General features: G+C 44.2%; 1 protein-coding gene across 6 annotated transcripts in view; it reads left to right on the top strand.

Moving 5' to 3' along the window:
* LOC135023985 (interleukin-1 receptor type 1-like) overlaps positions 1–24,840 on the top strand; it is a 189,121-nt gene extending 164,281 nt beyond the window's left edge. For all 6 annotated transcript variants that reach the window (XM_063953429.1, XM_063953434.1, XM_063953431.1 and 3 more), the window contains 6 exons: positions 560–625; positions 1,033–1,156; positions 1,873–2,012; positions 4,672–4,815; positions 23,307–23,465; positions 23,633–24,840. In XM_063953429.1, coding sequence (XP_063809499.1) covers positions 560–625; positions 1,033–1,156; positions 1,873–2,012; positions 4,672–4,815; positions 23,307–23,465; positions 23,633–23,997 — 998 coding nt within the window. In that variant the 3' untranslated portion in view covers positions 23,998–24,840. The remainder of the gene's footprint in view (positions 1–559; positions 626–1,032; positions 1,157–1,872; positions 2,013–4,671; positions 4,816–23,306; positions 23,466–23,632) is intronic.
* The last annotated feature ends 341 nt before the right edge of the window (positions 24,841–25,181 follow it).

Genomic DNA, 25,181 nt, shown 5'->3' with positions numbered 1-25,181 from the left:
CAGATTTATTGTTCCCGTACTTGAGAAAATATCATACATGTTGTCAAGAGTTGTGTTTCTATTGCATAGTTCATTCCTTAGGTTATAGGTAGCCATAGTCAGTATGTCAAAATCGGATGATTTCTAATTAAAAATTACTGTTTTTGCCACAATTAAATTATAAATATTTGTACTAATTTTAAAATTTGGTCATGACAGATTTTGTGTTGCAGTGATTAAAAAAAAAAAGAAAATTGCAGCAATAAGAGCATTGACTATGTAAAGCTGCAGATGCACTACACAAAGTTTTAGAATTAAAAAAACACAAACAGTTTTTGTAATAGAAAAAATACAAGGACAGCAATACTAGTGTATAGTAATGTCTTCAGAAACTTGCACATTTCAGTATAGCAAGGCTTATTCCATCCATTTCCACATATTATATGGGAGTTGGAGAATAAGGCAGACATGTAAATACATTACAATTATGCTTTACTGTATTGTTTGGATTCAATGCAATATTTTTTTTTTATAAAAGCATAGTATTGACTGTTCACTGTTCCTATTTTGTTTGTCTTAGAGCGACCATTACAGAGTGCACCTGTTATGTTAAATCCAAAGAATGACTTTGTACAAGTTGAATTAGGTGAGTTTTGTTGTAAGTTGGTAGTAACTACCTGGTAACCCTCTGCTTTAGCACTTGGCTCCACTATCTCTTGTTCCCTAAGCTGTTTTCCATTATTAAGTTTGTTGAGTTATATGTAGCTTGTGTAACAACCCCCATGTTGGGGTTTAGTAGAATATGACGGGATAGGTGGGTGTTCAGGAAAGGCAAAATTTACACTTGTCACTTACATTAGGACTGATTGATATATCACTCATACCCACTGGCACGTTACTGTAGCAGAACCTAGCGTTTAGTTGAACCTGCCCCATAGGAAGCTTGCATATTGAAAGAGCAACTACTCTGTGCCAATGTTCATTTACATTTAAGTTCCTTCTTACATGTCTGGTATTGGTAATTCAGTGTTCTAACACATGACAATTTTGCAGGAGCTGCTATTACTCTTACCTGTGAAGTGTTATATAATGGAATCATTGATTTGTTTTGGACATTTAATGATACTTTCATTGAGGAATATTCAGATGATGGCAGAGTGGTAATGGGAGACTGTTAGTAAGTATGAGTTACTCATTCTTCAAAATATATATTATAGAATTTAGTAACCATTATTTATGAAATATTTATGCTCCATAAAGAGTTGATTTATTGGGGGAGGTTGGACAATTACGTCTGAGGTGTGTGGGGATGGGGCTTAGGGGCATGGTGCCTTGATAACATTATCCTGTCTCCACCTCACATTGTTCAAACCCATGACTGCACAATTCAATGCAAATTGCGCCATCAAATCCCTTTGCTGCCCACGTCACTCAGTAGGCATCAGGTAGGATACTAGCTCACTTTTTCTGGAGTCCAAGAGAGCTCTCCAACTGAGCTATCATAGCAGGGTATAAATAGCTGGTCAATTCATTAGGTCCCTACCCTTTGAAGAAGTCTGATTGAGACGAAACGCGTTGGGTGCCCTGCAGTGACCCCCCTAGCCTTTTTAAAAAAAGCTAAGTCCAAATTCCTTACCTTTTATTGAGATTTTTTATGCTTTTAAACCAGTACTTGTGAAATATTCTGTCTTTTATTCCATTTTTATATTAAAAAGCTTGTTTGTTAATTATATATTTTTTGGCTCATAAATCTTATTCTATAATGTTTCTATTTTAAACAACACCAGTCGCCGATACCCTTATTCCCCCCATTCTATATATATATATATATATATATATATATATAAATATATAATAAACATTTTACCTCTATACCTGTTCCCTGTGTGTTAGCAGGAGGTTCTCACCTGATGGAGGCCGAGTATCTTGCATTAGCCTAAACTTTTCAACAGTAATAGAAGAAGACTATGACAAACGTTTTTACTGTGAAGGCTTTCTTGTTCGCAAGGCATTTGTTGTACTCAAACACCCAGGTACAGTATGTACTGTATTGTTACAGTTTATCTTCTAGTACACTATGGGCCTGATTCAGATATGGTTGGAGTAGCTATCACTGCTGCTTACATAGAATGAGCAGTGATGGCACTAATATATGGTAAAGCAGCAGGAGACCTCACGCCTCCTGCATGCATTACTGATCCGAGCTGCATCCTTGGATGCAGTATTGAATCCTCTCCGACACCATCGCCCACTGCAAGACCTACCAAAAGCCCAAGAAATCTCCTTCTTCTGATAGAGATCCTGCTGTCGCCCCTCCTCCTCAACGACGATGATACACCTCCGTTTAGAGAAACTGAGGCCGTCTCCATCCCAAAAAAGCATCAGACTGTCAATCACTGACAGTCTGATGCTATGGTGTGGCCATAGTCCTAGTACTAGACCAGCATGTGCAATGTACCAAACATTGGTACTTGGCGACATGCGCTGCTGCTGCTACAACAGGACCTGAATGAGGTCCTGTGTGCATCTATGTACAGAAATATACACAGTACTAATTTACTACTAAAACTATGAAAAATAGGCCCTCCAGTATTTCCAGCTAGTACAAAACCTCCGGAACAGACAAGCATGTAGTATCATCAGAGATCTACTAGGCAACCATAAACCATTACCACTAACTTACCTATATTCATTTTGCATATTGCATAGTGTCTACATAATATTGTAGTTCTTTGTAAATGAAGCATAATATATCCTATAAAATGAAATGTATGTGCTGTTTTACATGGTATGTAGCTTTATAAAATGTTACTTTACAGTAGTACTTGGCAAAATGTATACGCTCTACCCTAGAAAGTAGATTTAATAATAAAAATTGAGATATACTTACCTGTTCATTGATTACACAGTAGTCCCCAAAGGCTGAAATAAATATGTATTGCTTAGTTCTCTCCTCTAATCTCTCGGTCTAATGAGTGACTGTTTATGATGCTTTCTGTCTCTAATCTCCTTCACCGTGTGACATACAGTAGGATGAGCAGTTGAAAGGAGAAAAGGGCGATGTGGGTGTCTTCAGATGAGTACACACTTTGCAGATCACTGTGAAGATCTGGTAAACACTCTGATCATAGAGCTATTACAGGATCATTGTGTGCACTGTACCCATGGACCAGTTTTTAGCTCAGTGTGTTCTTTCTTTAAAGGGATCGGGAGGTAGGGGATCACAATTTTAAAGTAGGACATAAAATCCTGATCTCCCATTCGGACCGTTGTAGGAGTGTTTGAAATCGTTTTTCGGCTTACACACCTAGGCAATTATTGAGCCAATCAATCGAGTCCAATAGTTGAATAGTCATGTAATCCGCTTTACATCCATCAGATCTGGCAAACTGCACATCCACTTTATATCTAATTTAGGTTTTTCTTAGCTTGAACTTGATTAATAACTACTCCCAAAACTATATTTTGCATGGAGTTATAAATCTGCTCTCACATCACATTTTGGGCCTGATTCAGAGGTGGATGCAGGGTTGATGTTTGCGCAGTTGAGCAAATTTTTTATTTGTGATGCGCATTGGTCAAAAGTGTAGGAAACCCTTACTGCACATGCGGAACCCTATGTGTGCACTGGCGTACACCATTTCTTGAGACGAGGGCCTAGTTCAGTAAGGATTGCAAATTCTGCTATCCTTCTGTTCGCATGCTGGGAGCCGCCCATCGCAGGGCAAGACCGCTGAGCATGCTGACCACCGCTTTCCCCCTTCAACAAGCAGAAATTGCAATTTCTAATTTGTTAGCAGAAATGAAGGATCCTTCCTGCCAGCCCAGCTTAGCTGCACCCGCAGGAGGCCCGTCGCCATGCTTCCGATCGAGGTGGCTGCTTGTGATGTCACACAGCCACCGCGATCACGTCCCCGTTTGCAGGTGTCCACCCCCGCAACGCTCCATCACCGCCCTGGAAATGGAGCGTTGCCACCCCCGACTGCCTCTGCCTGTTTGACAGGCAGAGGCGTTCGCTTTTTCTGCAGCCCCCCTGCTGAAAATGTGGGTGCATGCACAGGATGGGTGCTGCGCATGCGCCTGCATCTTTTTAGCAATTTTTGCGGTTGGATCACTTACTGCGATCCAACCTGTATTAGGACCAGAGTCTGTAATCTATAGATGTCTCAGGGTGGAGACTATAAGGGGACCTGTAGTGATCACAGAAAGAAGAGGTGTTATAGGAATTTAATGGGTGTGTTTCGGCATGCGGCTGCAAACTCTTTCTTAGCACCACAGTGACAGTGGTCATATTTGAGAAAGCTACAAGGGACTCTGTGCGTCAGGCAGGGCTGCTAGAGGAGTCGCTGTTGCAACCGATAGTGCGTCAATAATGGAGTGGTCAGATTCGTCAGCGCAGTTTAGCATTGCTCAGATATGCAAAGTGGGCGGCGCAGGGTTTGCTCAGTCCGACGCATGGAAGTACACAAGAGCAATGTTCAAGCTTAGATTTGCATATTTGTGCACTGGAAAATCCATGAGAAATTGCAGCCGCACATGATTTGCAAGCACCTCTAAATCAGGACCTTTTTGCTGTCTGGGGTCATGATAAAATAAGCATTTTTAGTTTTCAAAAGGTAATACTTAGTTTCACTACTGTGTTTTTCTTTTCAAACATGTCTGATCGTGTCTTCATCTTTTTTGTGTTTGCAGAGACTAATTTCCAGGGATTCTTGATTGCTTTTTTTGTGACAATGGTGTCCGTTATTATTATAGCTGTAATTGCCATCCGGGTTTTTAAAGTTGAAATTGTTCTTTGTTACCGGAGTTCCTATTTTGCCCGTACAAATCCTAAAGGTATGTTTTATGTGTCAATGACAGAGTATTAGAATCCAGAAAAATCTATTTAATGCTATTGGAAACTGAGCTCAGACATTATGTATAAAGTATTTAACCAGGAATTAAAGCTCTCATTTTCAAGTACTGTATGTTTTGGGTGCATCACATACTATTGTGGCCAAATTACAGACAAGGGGGGTAATTCTGAGTTGATCGCAGCAGGAATTTTTTTAGCAGTTGGGCAAAACCATGTTCACTGCAGGGGAGGCAGATATAACATGTGCAGAAAGAGTTAGATTTGGGTGGGTTATTTTATTTCTGAGCAGGGTAAATACTGGCTGCTTTATTTTTACACTGCAAATTAGATTGCAGATTGAACACACCACACCCAAATCTAACTCTCTCTCTGCACATGTTAAATCTGCCTCCCCTACAGTGCACATGGTTTTGCCCAACTGCTTTCAAAATTCCTGCTGCGATCAACTTGGAATTACCCCCATGAAGGATTAAGCATTACAATTGAAAACATGTTTATAGAGCCAAATGACAAAAGTACTGAATGGTCACAGTTAGATGATAGATGTAGGTATTTATGTAGTTTAATCCAATAATGGAGATAAATCAGAGCACTATTAGTTTATCAATATAAATCATATGTGCTAATGGCTGCTGGGTGAAAAGCCTGTTCATGTAATTGGGTAACTTGTCCAGAATGTACAGTATATAGAGCATAAACAGGCAAAGTGAACAGTGTGTAGTATCAAAGGTCAGCAAACCCTAGATCTGATCTGTGTATTACACTTCAAAACTATGGGGCTAATTGATCCCCGGGCTATTCAATTAGTCCCTGAAGGCACGCCAGATTTAATTGTAGTGATAATGCCTATTCTATACCTTGTATAAAACACTCTAAAAGGTTAAAGAACACAGTACGCAATTGGCGTATGGAATACCGTAAGAGTACGCATGTAGCGTAGCGAACGCTTAGCCGTGGACGAGACGCACGAGCGGCACGTTCGCTCATGGCTTAGAGCGTAAAGGCAAGCACGCTATAGGCTGCCGACTAACGTAATGATACGCTACCAGCGTAGCGGACGCTCGAGACCACGAGGAGATCACAAGCGGCGCTGACGCTCACAGAGTTAAACCTTTATAACTATACCATAAACAATGTACTTATACTGTAAACCCTTGTGCAGTAATAAGGTGTAAATGCAACACAGTGTAACCTTGTTAGTTAAAAGCTGTATGAGCGTATGTGACGCTCAGAGAACCCCTTAGCAATATAATAAACACTCAAATACCGGTCTAAGGGTCTAACACCTTTTAAGGAAATGAATGAACGTTCAATTGCAAAAGAATAATACAATACAAGTTATACACTACCAAGATAACATAAAATACCTAACCGAATCACTACACATAAAATACAATAAAGATACAATTACATTTAAGGGGGGGGGAGGAGAGAGAGAATGGCTTATAACATTAAATAAGAGATAATATGGTTGCAGAGAACTTACGCACCAGGGGAAACAATCGCAAGCGCCTTTTCTGGATATCCAGCTCCCGATTATCAGCAATGAGAACCGTTGAAGAGAGTAGAGAGCTGGCCCAGATCGGCTTGTCCTTTTATACACTACACACAATACAGTACAATGGTCCCTACATTCTTATTGTTCATTGGACACAGGAATTCGTCTTCGCATTATAACAAAAGGTCATAGGTTGGTTCATACAGGTGGGCTGTGACTATTCCTAACTGCTCAGGTGGGTGGGAAACTGGGTTTCCCGCCGCATGGGTAATAAAGTGCAAATATAGTAAATGTCCATAAACTTCTTATGTCCATAACTATACGCACGAGCGATTAATCCGCTTCAAACCAACACCGGAATATTGCTAATTATATTCTCTTCCGATGGATACTAAACACCACTGTGTAACCCCTGTCTGACCCTTCGTATCATACAAAGAGGGATCTCTTTGTCTCTGAACATACTACATTAACTAAACTTTCAGATTCTATCAAAGGGACCATAATCTACAAAATACATTATATGACTAAAATATGTTACGATTGAGTCGCCCGCTAGACGCACACAAACTCTTCCGTAAATGCGCATACCGTGCGCCTGCGGGTGCACGCAACTGAGAGTATGCGCACGCACGGAAGGGCTCATGCACACGCAGCAGGCACTCGCATGAGGTGCATATATGGCAGCGTGTAGCGTGATATTTTTCTGACTTTGACAGTAGCAAGCCAAACAAACCTGAAAAGATATATCTGATAAACGGCCTGTTTTCGGGTGTTACGACCATGTTAACACACAGGTGGTCTCTAATTGAATAGCCCTGGACATTAAAGTTGGAAGCTGCCTCCCTTTTTCACCCCTGTTAAATTAACAGGACTAACTGATTTCCCCCCTAGAAGTCACACTGATTTTGTAAAGTGCATGAAGTTTATCAAAGTTCTGTGTTGCCCATGCTTGCCTACCCTCTCAGAACATCCGTTAGACTCACACATTTTTGTGGAGCCACCAGGAGAGTAGGTGGCCCTTTTGCATCGTGCCAACTTCCTATTGAAATGGGAATGTGGGTGTATAATGCGCAGATGGCTGGTCTGTGAGGAGGGGTAGTGCCAGTATGATGCATTTCTATTTCTGTCTTTTTATAGATCTGCATATCCTGACATTATGCCACAAAGGGGTGGGCCTAATGACGAGAAGTGCTCATCCCCATCCTCATTAGCAGTCAGCTTCATCTTCCCTCCTTGCTTCTCTTGGAAGGGAGAAATCAAATGTAGGCAATAGGATTTTAATTACCTACCGGTAAATCCTTTTCTCGTAGTCCATAGAGGATGCTGGGGTCCACATTAGTACCATGGGAATAGATGGGTCCACTAGGAGCCATGGGCACTTTAAGAAATTAATAGTCTGGGCTGGCTCCTCCCTCTATGCCCCTCCTACCAGACTCAGTCTAGAAACTGTGCCCGAGGAGACGGACATACTTCGGGAGAAGGAAATACAGAAAGGGGTGAGATTCACACCAGCTCACACGTACAACAAAAGGAAAGCCAAGCTAACCAGCTTGGAACGATTCAGCAATGGCTGAACTAACAAACTGAACCAAGTAACAATGCAGGAATATGAAGCACTGGGTGAGCGCCCAGCATCCTCTACGGACTACGAGAAAAGGATTTACCGGTAGGTAATTCAAATCCTATTTTCTCTTACGTCCTAGAGGATGCTGGGGTCCACATTAGTACCATGGGAATGTACCAAAGCTCCCAGTACGGGAGGGAGAGTGCTGCGGTTCCTGCCGGACTGATTGACCAAACTTTAGGTACTCAGAGGCCAAAGTATCAAACTTGTAGAACTTAGCAAACGTGTTCAACCCCGACCAAGTAGCTGCTCGGCAAAGCTTTAAAGCCGAGACACCCCGGGCAGCCGCCCAGGAAGAACCCACTTTACGAGTAGAGTGGGCCTTAACAGATTTTTGACACGGCAAGCCTGCCATAGAATAAGCATGCTGGATAGTGAACAAAATCCAGCAAGAAATCCCTTGTTGGGATCATAAAGGACAAACCGAGCCTCCGACTTCCTGTGGCGAGACGTTCTCTTCACATATATTTTCAAAGCCCTCACAACAACCAAGGACTTTGAGGTAATTGAGGAGTCGGTAGATACTGGCACCACAATAGGTTGGTTTATATGAAAACCTGACACAACCTTTGGAAGAAATTGCTGACGCGTTCTGAGCTCAGCTCTATCCTCATGGAAAATCAAGTAGGGACTCTTGCATGGCAATGCCCCTGATTCCGACACACGTCGAGCAGACGCCAGTGCCAGAGAGTGACCACCTTCCAAGTAAGAAACTTGACGTCCATGTCCTGTAAAGGCTCGAACCAATCCGATTGCAGGAACTGCAGCACCACATTAAGATCCCATAGGAGGCACAAAGGGTGGTTGAATATGCAGAACCCCTTTCAAGAATGTCTGAACCTTAGGAAGAGCTGGCAATTGTTTCTAGAAGAAAATGGACAAGGCCGAAATCTGGACCTTGATGGAGCCCAAGCGTAGGCCTACATCCACACCTGCTTGCAGAAAGAGGAGAAACCGTCCAAGTTGAAACTCCACCGCAGGAAACCTGATGGATTCACACCAAGACACATACTTTTTCCAAATACGATGGTAATGTTTTGACGTTACGCCGTTCCTACCCTGTATCAGGGTAGGAATGACCTTTTTTTGGAATGCCTTTATGAGCTAAGATCTGGCGTTCAACCTCCATGCCGTCAAATGTAGCCGCTGTAAGTCTTGATAGGCGAACGGCCCCTGTTGGAGAAGGTCCTCGCAAAGAGAAAGAGGCCTCGGATCCTCCGGCAGTAATTCTAGAAGATCTGCATACCAAGCCCATCTTAGCCACTCCAGAGCAATGAGGATTGCCTGAACTCTTGTTCTTTTTATGAGCTTGAGAATCTTTGGGGTGAGCGGAAGTGGAGCGAACACATACACCGACTGGAACGTCCACGGAGTACTAGTGCATCCACTGCCACTGTGTGCGGGTCTCTCGAACTGGAACAGTACCTCTGAAGCTTCTTGTTGAGGCGAGAGGCCATCATGTCTATCTGAGGTACACCCCATCGGCTTGTCACCTCTGCGAACACCTCCAGGTGAAGGCCCCATTATCCTGGATGGAGATCGTGTCTGCTTAGGAAGTCCGCTTCCCAGTTGTCCACTCCTGGAATGAAGATTGCTGACAGCGCCACCTTGTGCTTTTCTGTCCAGAGGAGGATTCTTGTTACCTCTGACATCGCAGCTCTGCTCTTCGTTCCGCCCTGTCTGTTTATGTAGGACACCGCTGTGACGTTGTCCGACTGAACCTGAATGGCTTGATTTTGCAGATGTGCTACTTGTAGAAGGCCGTTGTAAATGGCCCTCAGTTCCAGAACATTTATTGGAAGGAGAGATTCCTGACTGGGCCACCTTCCTTAGAAGTTTTCCCCTTGGGTGACTGCTCCCCAACCTCTGAGACTTGCATCCGTGGTTAGAAGGATCCAATTCAGAATCCCGATCCTGCGGCCTTCGAGTAGGTGAGAAGTTTGTAGCCACCAGAGGAGCGAAATTCTGGCTTTTGGCAACAGGCGTATCCGCTGGTACATGTGAAGATGTGATCCCAACCATTTGTCCAGGAGATCCAGTTGGAAGAACCTATCATGGAATCTAGAGATGAGCGGGTTCGGTTTCTTTGAATCCGAACCCGCACGAACTTCACTTTTTTTTTCACGGGTCCGAGCGACTCGGATCTTCCCGCCTTGCTCGGTTAACCCGAGCGCGCCCGAACGTCATCATGACGCTGTCGGATTCTCGCGAGACTCGGATTCTATATAAGGAGCCGTGCGTCGCCGCCATTTTCACACGTGCATTGAGATTGATAGGGAGAGGACGTGGCTGGCGTCCTCTCCATTTAGATTAGATTTAGAAGAGAGAGAGAGAGAGAGATTGCTGTGATACTGTAGATTAGAAGAGAGTGCAGACAGAGTTTAGTGACTGACGACCACAGTGACCAGTGACCACCAGAGACAGTGCAGTTGTTTGTTTTATTTAATATATCCGTTCTCTGCCTGAAAAAAAACGATACACAGTCACACAGTGACTCAGTCTGTGTGCACTGCTCAGCCCAGTGTGCTGCACATCAATGTATTGTATATAAAGCTTATAATTGTGGGGTAGACTGGGGAGCACTGCAGGTTGTTATAGCAGGAGCCAGGAGTACATGATAAATAATATTATATTAAAATTAAACAGTGCACACTTTTGCTGCAGGAGTGCCACTGCCAGTGTGACTAGTGGTGACCAGTGCCTGACCACCAGTATATTAGTAGTATTGTATACTATCTCTTTATCAACCAGTCTATATTAGCAGCAGACACAGTACAGTGCGGTAGTTCACGGCTGTGGCTACCTCTGTGTCGGCACTCGGCAGGCAGTCCGTCCATCCATAATTGTATTATAATATATACCACCTAACCGTGGTTTTTTTTTCATTCTTTATACCGTCGTCATACTAGTTGTTACGAGTATACTACTATCTCTTTATCAACCAGTGTACAGTGCGGTAGTTCACGGCTGTGGCTACCTCTGTGTCGGCACTCGGCAGGCAGTCCGTCCAACCATAATTGTATTATATACCACCTAACCGTGGTTTTTTTTTCATTCTTTATACCGTCGTCATACTAGTTGTTACGAGTATACTACTATCTCTTTATCAACCAGTGTACAGTGCGGTAGTTCACGGCTGTGGCTACCTCTGTGTCGGCACTCGGCAGGCAGTCCGTCCATCCATAATTGTATTATAATATATACCACCTAACCGTGGTTTTTTTTTCATTCTTTATACCGTCGTCATACTAGTTGTTACGAGTATACTACTATCTCTTTATCAACCAGTGTACAGTGCGGTAGTTCACGGCTGTGGCTACCTCTGTGTCGGCACTCGGCAGGCAGTCCGTCCATCCATAATTGTATTATAATATATACCACCTAACCGTGGTTTTTTTTTCATTCTTTATACCGTCGTCATACTAGTTGTTACGAGTATACTACTATCTCTTTATCAACCAGTGTACAGTGCGGTAGTTCACGGCTGTGGCTACCTCTGTGTCGGCACTCGGCAGGCAGTCCGTCCAACCATAATTGTATTATATACCACCTAACCGTGGTTTTTTTTTCATTCTTTATACCGTCGTCATACTAGTTGTTACGAGTATACTACTATCTCTTTATCAACCAGTGTACAGTGCGGTAGTTCACGGCTGTGGCTACCTCTGTGTCGGCACTCGGCAGGCAGTCCGTCCAACCATAATTGTATTATAATATATACCACCTAACCGTGGTTTTTTTTTCATTCTTTATACCGTCGTCATACTAGTTGTTACGAGTATACTACTATCTCTTTATCAACCAGTGTACAGTGCGGTAGTTCACGGCTGTGGCTACCTCTGTGTCGGCACTCGGCAGGCAGTCCGTCCAACCATAATTGTATTATATACCACCTAACCGTGGTTTTTTTTTCATTCTTTATACCGTCGTCATACTAGTTGTTACGAGTATACTACTATCTCTTTATCAACCAGTGTACAGTGCGGTAGTTCACGGCTGTGGCTACCTCTGTGTCGGCACTCGGCAGGCAGTCCGTCCAACCATAATTGTATTATAATATATACCACCTAACCGTGGTTTTTTTTTCATTCTTTATACCGTCGTCATACTAGTTGTTACGAGTATACTACTATCTCTTTATCAACCAGTGTACAGTGCGGTAGTTCACGGCTGTGGCTACCTCTGTGTCGGCACTCGGCAGGCAGTCCGTCCATCCATAATTGTATTATAATATATACCACCTAACCGTGGTTTTTTTTTCATTCTTTATACCGTCGTCATACTAGTTGTTACGAGTATACTACTATCTCTTTATCAACCAGTGTACAGTGCGGTAGTTCACGGCTGTGGCTACCTCTGTGTCGGCACTCGGCAGGCAGTCCGTCCAACCATAATTGTATTATAATATATACCACCTAACCGTGGTTTTTTTTTCATTCTTTATACCGTCGTCATACTAGTTGTTACGAGTATACTACTATCTCTTTATCAACCAGTGTACAGTGCGGTAGTTCACGGCTGTGGCTACCTCTGTGTCGGCACTCGGCAGGCAGTCCGTCCATCCATAATTGTATTATATACCACCTAACCGTGGTTTTTTTATACCACCTAACCGTGGCAGTCCGTCCATAATTGTATACTAGTATCCAATCCATCCATCTCCATTGTTTACCTGAGGTGCCTTTTAGTTCTGCCTATAAAATATGGAGAACAAAAAAGTTGAGGTTCCAAAATTAGGGAAAGATCAAGATCCACTTCCACCTCGTGCTGAAGCTGCTGCCACTAGTCATGGCCGAGACGATGAAATGCCAGCAACGTCGTCTGCCAAGGCCGATGGCCGATGCCCAATGTCATAGTACAGAGCATGTCAAATCCAAAACACCAAATATCAGAAAAAAAAGGACTCCAAAACCTAAAATAAAATTGTCGGAGGAGAAGCGTAAACTTGCCAATATGCCATTTACCACACGGAGTGGCAAGGAACTGCTGAGGCCCTGGCCTATGTTCATGGCTAGTGGTTCAGCTTCACATGAGGATGGAAGCACTCAGCCTCTCGCTAGAAAACTGAAAAGACTCAAGCTGGCAAAAGCACCGCAAAGAACTGTGCGTTCTTTGAAATCCCAAATCCACAAGGAGAGTCCAATTGTGTCGGTTGCGATGCCTGACCTTCCCAACACTGGACGTGAAGAGCATGCGCCTTCCACCATTTGCACGCCCCCTGCAAGTGCTGGAAGGAGCACCCGCAGTCCAGTTCCTGATAGTCAGATTGAAGATGTCAGTGTTGAAGTACACCAGGATGAGGAGGATATGGGTGTTGCTGGCGCTGGGGAGGAAATTGACAAGGAGGATTCTGATGGTGAGGTGGTTTGTTTAAGTCAGGCACCCGGGGAGACACCTGTTGTCCGTGGGAGGAATATGGCCGTTGACATGCCAGGTGAAAATACCAAAAAAATCAGCTCTTCGGTGTGGAGGTATTTCACCAGAAATGCGGACAACAGGTGTCAAGCCGTGTGTTCCCTTTGTCAAGCTGTAATAAGTAGGGGTAAGGACGTTAACCACCTCGGAACATCCTCCCTTATACGTCACCTGCAGCGCATTCATAATAAGTCAGTGACAAGTTCAAAAACTTTGGGTGACAGCGGAAGCAGTCCACTGACCAGTAAATCCCTTCCTCTTGTAACCAAGCTCACGCAAACCACCCCACCAACTCCCTCAGTGTCAATTTCCTCCTTCCCCAGGAATGCCAATAGTCCTGCAGGCCATGTCACTGGCAAGTCTGACGAGTCCTCTCCTGCCTGGGATTCCTCCGATGCATCCTTGCGTGTAACGCCTACTGCTGCTGGCGCTGCTGTTGTTGCCGCTGGGAGTCGATGGTCATCCCAGAGGGGAAGTCGTAAGCCCACTTGTACTACTTCCAGTAAGCAATTGACTGTTCAACAGTCCTTTGCGAGGAAGATGAAATATCACAGCAGTCATCCTACTGCAAAGCGGATAACTGAGTCCTTGACAACTATGTTGGTGTTAGACGTGCGTCCGGTATCCGCCGTTAGTTCACAGGGAACTAGACAATTTATTGAGGCAGTGTGCCCCCGTTACCAAATACCATCTAGGTTCCACTTCTCTAGGCAGGCGATACCGAGAATGTACACGGACGTCAGAAAAAGACTCACCAGTGTCCTAAAAAATGCAGTTGTACCCAATGTCCACTTAACCACGGACATGTGGACAAGTGGAGCAGGGCAGGGTCAGGACTATATGACTGTGACAGCCCACTGGGTAGATGTATGGACTCCCGCCGCAAGAACAGCAGTGGCGGCACCAGTAGCAGCATCTCGCAAACGCCAACTCTTTCCTAGGCAGGCTACGCTTTGTATCACCGCTTTCCAGAATACGCACACAGCTGAAAACCTCTTACGGCAACTGAGGAAGATCATCGCGGAATGGCTTACCCCAATTGGACTCTCCTGTGGATTTGTGGCATCGGACAACGCCAGCAATATTGTGTGTGCATTAAATATGGGCAAATTCCAGCACGTCCCATGTTTTGCACATACCTTGAATTTGGTGGTGCAGAATTTTTTAAAAAACGACAGGGGCGTGCAAGAGATGCTGTCGGTGGCCAGAAAAATTGCGGGACACTTTCGGCGTACAGGCACCACGTACAGAAGACTGGAGCACCACCAAAAACTACTGAACCTGCCCTGCCATCATCTGAAGCAAGAAGTGGTAACGAGGTGGAATTCAACCCTCTATATGCTTCAGAGGTTGGAGGAGCAGCAAAAGGCCATTCAAGCCTATACAATTGAGCACGATATAGGAGATGGAATGCACCTGTCTCAAGTGCAGTGGAGAATGATTTCAACGTTGTGCAAGGTTCTGATGCCCTTTGAACTTGCCACACGTGAAGTCAGTTCAGACACTGCCAGCCTGAGTCAGGTCATTCCCCTCATCAGGCTTTTGCAGAAGAAGCTGGAGGCATTGAAGAAGGAGCTAACACGGAGCGATTCCGCTAGGCATGTGGGACTTGTGGATGCAGCCCTTAATTCGCTTAACAAGGATTCACGGGTGGTCAATCTGTTGAAATCAGAGCACTACATTTTGGCCACCGTGCTCGATCCTAGATTTAAAGCCTACCTTGGATCTCTCTTTCCGGCAGACACAGGTCTGCTGGGGTTGAAAGACCTGCTGGTGACAAAATTGTCAAGTCAAGCGGAACGCGACCTGTCAACATCTCCTCCTTCACATTCTCCCGCAACTGGGGGTGCGAGGAAAAGGCTCAGAATTCCGAGCCCACCCGCTGGCGGTGATGCAGGGCAGTCTGGAGCGACTGCTGATGCTGACATCTGGTCCGGACTGAAGGACCTGACAACGATTACGGACATGTCGTCTACTGTCACTGCATATGATTCTCTCAACATTGATAGAATGGTGGAGGATTATATGAGTGACCGCATCCAAGTAGGCACGTCACACAGTCCGTACTTATACTGGCAGGAAAAAGAGGCAATTTGGAGGCCCTTGCACAAACTGGCTTTATTCTACCTAAGTTGCCCTCCCACAAGTGTGTACTCCGAAAGAGTGTTTAGTGCCGCCGCTCACCTTGTCAGCAATCGGCGTACGAGGTTACATCCAGAAAATGTGGAGAAGATGATGTTCATTAAAATGAATTATAATCAATTCCTCCGCGGAGACATTGACCAGCAGCAATTGCCTCCACAAAGTACACAGGGAGCTGAGATGGTGGATTCCAGTGGGGACGAATTGATAATCTGTGAGGAGGGGGATGTACACGGTGATATATCGGAGGGTGAAGATGAGGTGGACATCTTGCCTCTGTAGAGCCAGTTTGTGCAAGGAGAGATTAATTGCTTCTTTTTGGGGGGGGGTCCAAACCAACCCGTCATATCAGTCACAGTCGTGTGGCAGACCCTGTCACTGAAATGATGGGTTGGTTAAAGTGTGCATGTCCTGTTTTGTTTATACAACATAAGGGTGGATGGGAAGGCCCAAGGATAATTCCATCTTGCACCTCTTTTTTCTTTTCTTTTTCTTTGCATCATGTGCTGATTGGGGAGGGTTTTTTGGAAGGGACATCCTGCGTGACACTGCAGTGCCACTCCTAGATGGGCCCGGTGTTTGTGTCGGCCACTAGGGTCGCTAATCTTACTCACACAGCTACCTCATTGCGCCTCTTTTTTTCTTTGCGTCATGTGCTGTTTGGGGAGGGTTTTTTGGAAGGGACATCCTGCGTGACACTGCAGTGCCACTCCTAGATGTGCCCGGTGTTTGTGTCGGCCACTAGGGTCGCTAATCTTACTCACACAGCTACCTCATTGCGCCTCTTTTTTTCTTTGCGTCATGTGCTGTTTGGGGAGGGTTTTTTGGAAGGGACATCCTGCGTGACACTGCAGTGCCACTCCTAGATGTGCCCGGTGTTTGTGTCGGCCACTAGGGTCGCTAATCTTACTCACACAGTCAGCTACCTCATTGCGCCTCTTTTTTTCTTTGCGTCATGTGCTGTTTGGGGAGGGTTTTTTGGAAGGGCCATCCTGCGTGACACTGCAGTGCCACTCCTAGATGGGCCCGGTGTTTGTGTCGGCCACTAGGGTTGCTAATCTTACTCACACAGCTACCTCATTGCGCCTCTTTTTTTCTTTGCGTCATGTGCTGTTTGGGGAGGGTTTTTTGGAAGGGACATCCTGCGTGACACTGCAGTGCCACTCCTAGATGGGCCCGGTGTTTGTGTCGGCCACTAGGGTCGCTTATCTTACTCACACAGCGACCTCGGTGCAAATTTTAGGACTAAAAATAATATTGTGAGGTGTGAGGTATTCAGAATAGACTGAAAATGAGTGTAAATTATGGTTTTTGAGGTTAATAATACTTTGGGATCAAAATGACCCCCAAATTCTATGATTTAAGCTGTTTTTTAGTGTTTTTGGAAAAAAACACCCGAATCCAAAACACACCCGAATCCGACAAAAATAATTCGGTGAGGTTTTGCCAAAACGCGTTCGAACCCAAAACACGGCCGCGGAACCGAACCCAAAACCAAAACACAAAACCCGAAAAATTTCAGGCGCTCATCTCTAACATTGGAATCCTCCGTACTTAAGAGCCTCGTAGGAGGAAACCATCTTCCCCAGAAGGCGAATGCACTGAACCGATACCCTGGTCGGCTTCTGGAGTTCCCGGACCATTGATTGGATCACAAACGCTTTCTCCACCGGTAGAAACACCTTCTGCACTTCCGTATTGGGTATCATTCCCAGGAAATGCAGTCTCCTTGTCGGCTCCAAATGTGACTTTGGAAGATTCAGGATCCACCCATGATCCTGGAGTAGTCGAGTTGAGAGAGCAATACTCTGCAACAACTTCTCCTTGGAAGATGCTTTTATCAGCAGATCGTCCAAATATGGCATTATGTTCACACCCTCATCTACGCCATGACTTTGGTGAATACCCTCTGTGTTGTGTTGTGGAGAGGCCAAATGGCAGTGCTTGAACTAATAGTAACAGTCCAGCAGCGCAAATCTGAGATAAGCCTGGTGAAGTGGCCAGATCGGAATGTGAAGGTACGCATCCTTTATATCCAGGGATACCAGGAATTCCCCCTCTTCCAGACCTGAGATCACCGTTCTCAGAGACTCCATATTGAATTTGAATTCCCTCAAGTAGGGGTTTAATGACTTTAGGTTTTATATCGGCCTTACCGAACCGTCCGGTTTCGGTACCACAAACAGGTTTGAGTAATAACCCTGGTGTTGTAGGTGGAGTGGAACAAGAACAATGACATTTGCTTGAACCAATTTTTGGATGGCTTCCTGTAGGATAGCGCTGTCTGTCAGTGAATCTGGTAAGCCTGATTTGAAGAATCTGTGAGGTGGGAGTTCTTGAAACTCCAGTCTGTATCCCTGGGCCACAATATCCTTTACCCAGGGGTCTAGGCATGATGATGCACAAACGTGACTGAAAGCTTTTAATCTCGATCCCACCTGCCCGACCTCTGGGGCTGGGAGGTCCATCGTCATGCTGAAGATTTTGAGGAAGCAGAACCTGGTTTCTGTTCCTCGGAACCTGATGGTTCAGGTTTTCTGGACTTTCCCCGACCTCCTCTAAAGAAGGTGGGAGGGGGTTTGGATTTCTTAAATTTTGCGGTCTGAAAGGACTGCAGTGTAGGCGAAGGATAAGATTTCCTAGCCATTGGTGCTGCTGAGGGAAGAAAGGTTGACTTACCCGCAGTTGCCGTGGAGATCCATGCATCCAAAGCATCCCCATACAGTGACCTGTGAAGGGTAGGTTCCCCACACTTCTCTTGGATTCTGCATCCGCAGTCCATTGGCGTAGCCAGAGTCCTCTGCGTGCCGACACCACTATAGAAGTAGCCCATGCATCCAGCATGCCAAGGTCCTTCATGGCCTCCACCATGAACCCTGCAGAATCCTGTATGTGACGTACAAACAAATCAATGTCACTTCTATCCATAGTATCGAAGTCCTCTAGCAATGTGCCTGACCACTTTTCTAAAGCTTTAGAAATCCACGCACAAGCAATAGTGGGCCTTAAAGCGACACCAGTAGCTGTGTATATTGATTTGAACGTAGTCTCAATCTTGCGGTCAGCCGGCTCTTTTAAAGCGGTTGAACCAGGAACAGGTAAAACCACCTTTTTTGACAATCTAGATACAGATGCGTCAACTATAGGTGGGTTTTCCTCTTTTTTTCTATCCTCTTCAGGAAAAGGAAAAGCAAGGAGAACCCTTTTTGGGATCTGGATTTTTTTTTCTCTGGGTTTTCCCAGGATTTTTCAAACAAAGAGGAAGCCGGAAAGGTAAGCGAGGATTTCTTAATTTCTGTAAAATAAGATTCCTCCACCTGTTCAGGTACGTTCTCAGAAATGTGTAAAACATCCCTAATGGCTTCAATCATTAGTTGCACCCCTTTAGCAAGGGATGCATCCCCCCCCCCCTTCCCCAGCATATCCCCAGCACCGTCCCCTGTATAAGAGTTGGTATCAGTGTCAGCTTGCATTATCTGGGCAAGAGTATGCCTTCGTGGGTATGTAGGTGGTGTTTTTGATGAAGTAGTGGGGGCCAAATACTGTGACCCCTCCACAGATTTCCTCAAAAACTGTGTCTCTTTCTCAGTATGTGACATCCTAGTGTAGATCTGGGCTATCATTTCCCTTAAAGAATCCACCCATGGGGGGTTCGGATTCAGAAAGCTAAGACAGTATATTGCAGTCCTGAGTACATGGAATAGACTTCTCAGGAGAAGATAAACACTCTGCAGCACAGGACACCGAGTCCTTAGACATGGTAATGTGGGACACACACACACACACACACACACACGTCAGATACAGTTTCCCCCAAAGTCACAGAGTCTAAAGAGCCAGCCACACAGTGCCCTTGTGAGCAGTTATTATGATAAAAGCCCGGCGCTGAGTAACTAACCTTAATAGGTTGATTATTACTAACAATGCACTCCCCCCTGTCTATAACACCCTTGTATCGCAGTAACTGGAGTCATGTGGAGGGTCAGCGCTCCCTGTCAGCGTCTTCTTCTATGTCTGCAGGGAGGAAAATGGCGCTGGTGAACGCTGGATCTGCTCTGAGGAGAAGCCCCGCCCCCTGTAATGGCGCGCAGCTTCCCGCACAAATTTTATTGTAGTGGCCGGAGGTATCTTTGCTAACAGCGGGATTAGCCCCGGTTAGCGTCTGTGACCAGTCTGAACTGTATTCCCACCCTTGTGCCTCCATACCCGCCGGCGACCTGCTAACCGGGACGCCGGCGCTGTACTCGCCACTCTTCTATCTTCTGGCTCTGTTAGGGGGTGGCGGCCGTGCTGCGGGAGTGAGCGATCGCCTTGTGGGCTTGCGATCATCACCTTCAGGAGCTCAGTGTCCTGTCAGCGGAGATGGAGAACCATTAACTTCTAGAGTTGGTTCCTACTCCCCCCTCTAAGTCCCACAAAGCAGGAAGACTGTTGCCAGCATCCTTCCTGTACCTAATGTTCTAATAAAATAAAAAAACTAAGAAAATTCCTAAGAACTCCCCTAGCTGTGACCAGCTCCTCCGGGCACATTTTCTAAACTGAGTCTGGTAGGAGGGGCATAGAGGGAGGAGCCATCCCACACTATTAATTTCTTAAAGTTCCCATGGCTCCTAGTGGACCCATCTATACCCTATGGTACTAATGTGGACCCCAGCATCCTCTAGGACGTAAGAGAAATGTTGTTGCCATTTCTGGACACAGGACTTAGGCAGGATTTAGGGGGTAATTCCGAGATGATCGTAGCTGTGCTACGATCATTCACACTGACATGCGGGGAGACGCCCAGCACAAGGCTATCCCGCATTGCAGTGCCCCCCCCCCCCCCCCCCCCCCCCCGCAGAAGTGCAAAGGCATCGCACAGCAACGATGCCTTTGCACTTCAAGAGTAGCTCCCGACCAGCGCTGCTTTAGCGCGCTGGCCGGGAGCTACTCATCGCTCTCCGGCCAGCAGCGGCTGCGTGTGATGTCACGCAGCCGCTGCGGCCCGCCCCCCGTTCGATCTGGCCACGCCTGCGTTGGCCGGAGCGCGCCCACGAAACGGCGGCCAAATGCCGCTGTTCCGCCCCGCCCAGCGACCGCCCCTGCCTTTCAATCAGGCAGAGGCGATCGCATCGGGCCGACGGCCTTCGGCCCTCTGGCCTGCGCCGGCGCATGCGCAGTACTGACCCGATCGCACCACTGCGATAAACTGCAGCGTGCGATCGGGTCAGAATGACCCCCTTAGTTCTGTAGCTCAAGCCCATTTTGAATACATTTTTGATGTTTCTGTATGCAAGCTAAATGGAAGGTTAGGTAAGGTGACCATAATATCCCTTTTATGTGGGACACATATGATTTACACAGGTTCTGTGGCTGGCTAAAACCAGGTGAAATTCAGGCTAGAGTTTAGCCAGCCACAGAACCTGTGTAAATCATAGGTGTCCTAGATTAAAGGGATATTATGGTCACCCTAGGTTAGGAGCAAGCCACGTATATCACATACAGTACTTCTGTAATCAATAGATTATGTGTAATGCACTTTGTAAGCGTGTGTTGCAAATAACATGTATACTTTGTCAGTTGTGTCACTGTATTTTCAATTTAAAAAACCTGAGAGAATTCTGATACATGCAGCGCATTATTATGGCCAGTGACATTTTAACTATACATGTACAAAATACTGTTGTATGGTTCTAGTCAATATGTATAGAAGGTGATTTGATTTTGAAGAAGAGCTGGATACGTGTACAGGGGCTCCCTCAAAATTTTGTTCATAATTTCTACTTCTGCTCCGGCCCCTCACGCAGTACCGGTAAACTTCTATACAGTGTACATAATGACTGGAAATACTTAATACTAACTCTGAACTTTTGATTACATTTGCTAGTACAGGTTGAGTATCCCTTATCCAAAATGCTTGGGACCAGAGATATTTTGGATAGCGGATTTTTCCGTATTTTGGAATAATTGCATACCATAATGAGATATCAGGGTGATGGGACCTAAATCTAAGCACAGAATGCATTTATGTTACATATACACCTTATACACAGCCTGAAAGTAATTTTAGCCAATATTTTTTATAACTTTGTGCATTAAACAAAGTGTGTCTACATTCACACAATTCATTTATGTTTCATATACACCTTATATACACAGCCTGAAGGTCATTTAATACATTATTATTAATAACTTTGTGTATTAAACAAAGTTTGTGTACATTGAGCCATCAAAAAACAAAGGTTTCACTATCTCAATCTCACTCAAAAAAGTCCGTATTTCGGAATATTCCGTATTTCGGAATATTTGGATATGGGATACTCAACCTGTACCTTAAACTCTTTTGAGCACAATTTACAAGGCTGAAACAAACCATATACAGTGCATCCGGAAAGTATTCACAGCGCTTCACTTTTTGTACATTTTTTTTAATGTTACAGCCTTATTCCAAAATGGAATAAATAACGAGTTTCCCTCCAAATTCTACATACAATACCCCATAATGACAACGTGAAAAAGTATTTTTTGCAATTTTTGCAAATGTATTAAAAAGAAAAAACTAAGAAATCACATCTACATAAGTATTCACAGCCTTTGCCATGAAGCTCAAAATTGAGCTAAGGTGCATCCTGTTTCAACTGATCATCGGCTCTGAGCAATCGGCCCTAGTCAGGGAGGTGACCAAGAACCCGATGGTCACTCTGTTAGAGCTACAGCATTCCTCTGTGGAGTGAGGAGAACCTACCAGGAGGACAACCATCTCTGCTGCAATCCACCAATCAGGCCTGTATGGTAGAGTGGCCAGACGGAAGCCACTTCTTAGTAAAAAGCACATGGCAGCCCACCTGGAGTTTCCCAAAATACGCCTGAAGGACTCTCAGACCATGAGATACAAAATTCTCTGGTCTGATGAGACAAAGATTGAACTCTTTGACGTAAATGCCAGGCGTCACGTTTGGAGGAAACCAGGCACCGCTGATCAAAAGACCAATACCATCCCAACAGTGAAGCATGGTGGTGGCAGCATCATGCTGTGGTGATGTTTTTCAGCATCAGGAACAGGGAGACTAGTCAGGATAGAGGGAAAGATGAATGCAGCAATGTACAGAGACATTCTGGATGAAAACCTGCTCCAGAGTGCTCTTGACTTCAGACTGGGGCAATGGTTCATCTTTTAGCAGGACAACGACTCTAAGCACACAGCCAAGATATCAAAGGAGTGGCTTCAGTACAACTCTGTGAATGTCCTTGAGTGGCCCAGCCAGAGCCCAGACTTAAATCCGATTGAACATCTCTGGAGAGATCTGAAATTTGCTGTGCACCAACGCTTCCCATCAAACCTGATGGAGCTTGAGAGATGCTGCAAAGAGGAATGGGCAAAACTGCCCAAAGATAGGTGTGCCAAGCTTGTGGCATCATATTCAAAAAGACTTGAGGTTGTAATTGCTGCCAAAGGTGCATCAACAAAGTATTGAGCAAAGGCTGTGAACACTTACGTACATTTGATTTATTAGTTTTTTTATGTTTAATACATTTGCAAAAATCTCAAAAATACTTTTTTCACGTCGTCATGGGGTATTGTGTATAGAATTTTGAGGGAAAAAATAAATTTATACCATTATGGAATAAGGCTGTAACTTAACAAAATATGGGAAAAAGTGAAGCGCTATGAATACTTTCCGGATGTACTACATCTGTCTGATACACCACGTTAGGTAAATGTTCTGTAGCAGAAGTAGAATAAAAACAAGATCTACATTATTTTATTTGAAGAATAAAAGCTTTTATTTTTTATAATGCTACATTTGCAGATGGAAAGATGTATGATGCCTACATCATGTATCCAAAAAAAAATATGGGAACAAGTTATGAGATGAACATATTTGTACTTAAAGTATTGCCTGAAGTGCTTGAGAAACAGTGTGATTATCGATTATTTATAATTGGACGGGATGATCTGCCAGGCCAAGGCAAGTATTTCACATGCCCGTATTCAGTACATTGCTAGAAATACTGGATGGCAGAAACATGCTTATTAATTTCTCATGTATATAGTATGAATAGTTTCTTATTGTTTTGTGATAAGTGGGGGGATTTATTGGTAGAAATGTAAGCCTACCTTTTTGTGTTTTTGCAGCCATTGCAGACCTTGTGGATGAGGCGATCTCCCAAAGCAGAAGGTTGATTATTGTCTTAGGAGATATATCAAGTGAGAACAGCCTTGGTGATGATTTTGAACAGAAAATAGCCATGTATGATGCTCTCATTCGGAATAAAATTAAAGTAATTTTGATTGAGCTGGAGAAGATAACGAATTACACCTACATGCCAGAGTCCATTCAGTACATCAAACAGAAGCAAGGTGTTGTGCGATGGAAAGGAGAGTTCACAGAAGAGAGTCTTCACCGTAACACAAGGTTTTGGAAAAATATCAGATACCGGATGCCTCCAGCTCAACATCTTTCTGACAGAGAGTTGGACTACATAGATTCAGAGGACTAATAATGACCTGAGCCTTTATGACATGGATAATTTACCAAACACTCAACTTTGATAAGAGTATAAGTGCATTAAGTAAAAGTCACACTGGTACCTTGGTTAGAGGTGTTTGAAGGACAGACAAACTGCATCAGCACTCCATATGATCACTTGGCTATGGATACTTTCATCATTGCACTGATAAATTTTTGTTCACTATGGTACAAATATCTCCAGTTTGGACTGTACATATTCTTGTTTACAACTGCACTTTCATACGGTTACCCTTTGCCTTAGTTGTTTCAAGCCAATCCAAGCATTGACAAGTGAAAATCATTTACTTTAAATAGTAGTTTTATTTTTGTTCTAGAATTCCCTTCCAGACAGATGTACCTAAATTATAAGGTCCAATTATGAATTTTCTGGTTGCTTGACCATTTTTGCTTCCTGTCGAAATGGTAGACAATGATTTTGTGTTTCTAGGCATTTACGCAAATGCAAATATCTCATGACTTGGATATGATAGAGTCTTGGGACAACAACCATTGTTCTCAAAGTTTGGCCTACATGGGTGTATGCATAGATTACCTTATTTAACTTTAATGGTGAAAGAGAGGGCCCAACGAGAACAAAATATTTGCAAAAATATGACTTTTCAAGGTGACATATCAGCTTTGAAAGAAGTATCAGGTTTCAGTTATTGGTGAGAGATACATACTGTATGTACTAGTAGTTTGTTACCAAAAATGCTGAAGTCTGAGATCTGTGTCCTACTGTTTTTATTGTATTTTTAAAATTTTACAAACTTTAGGCCTAAAAATCTTGGGTTTGCAAAAAAGAAAAAAATAAATTTTTTGCTTAAGTCAAGGTCCATATAATTCTAAATTATTGTAAAAATTTCAAGTTTGAGACTGAAGTGAAACTAGAGTTATATATTACTTTCTAGATGATTTAATTTTTAATAAAAAAAAAAAAAAAATTGTAAAAGAACTGGTTCCCAAACGTTTTTGAATCACAGCGCCCTAGAGCATCAGAATATTTTTCTTGGCACCCCTAGGCCAAAAGTTTCTTATTGAGAAATTTTAAAAAGAAATATTAAACTAAATATTAATTGTGTTTATACAGCTTGTCATCATTAGGCTCAGTTATGTGATGAGGGACAGGATTCACTTCTGTTTGTCCACATATGTTATGACTGACAGCCACCA

This window comes from Pseudophryne corroboree, chromosome 2 (genome assembly GCF_028390025.1).
Source record: "Pseudophryne corroboree isolate aPseCor3 chromosome 2, aPseCor3.hap2, whole genome shotgun sequence".
Classification (NCBI taxonomy): domain Eukaryota; kingdom Metazoa; phylum Chordata; class Amphibia; order Anura; family Myobatrachidae; genus Pseudophryne; species Pseudophryne corroboree.
Note: the sequence above shows the minus strand (reverse complement) of the source record. Positions and strands in the feature narration are given on the sequence as shown.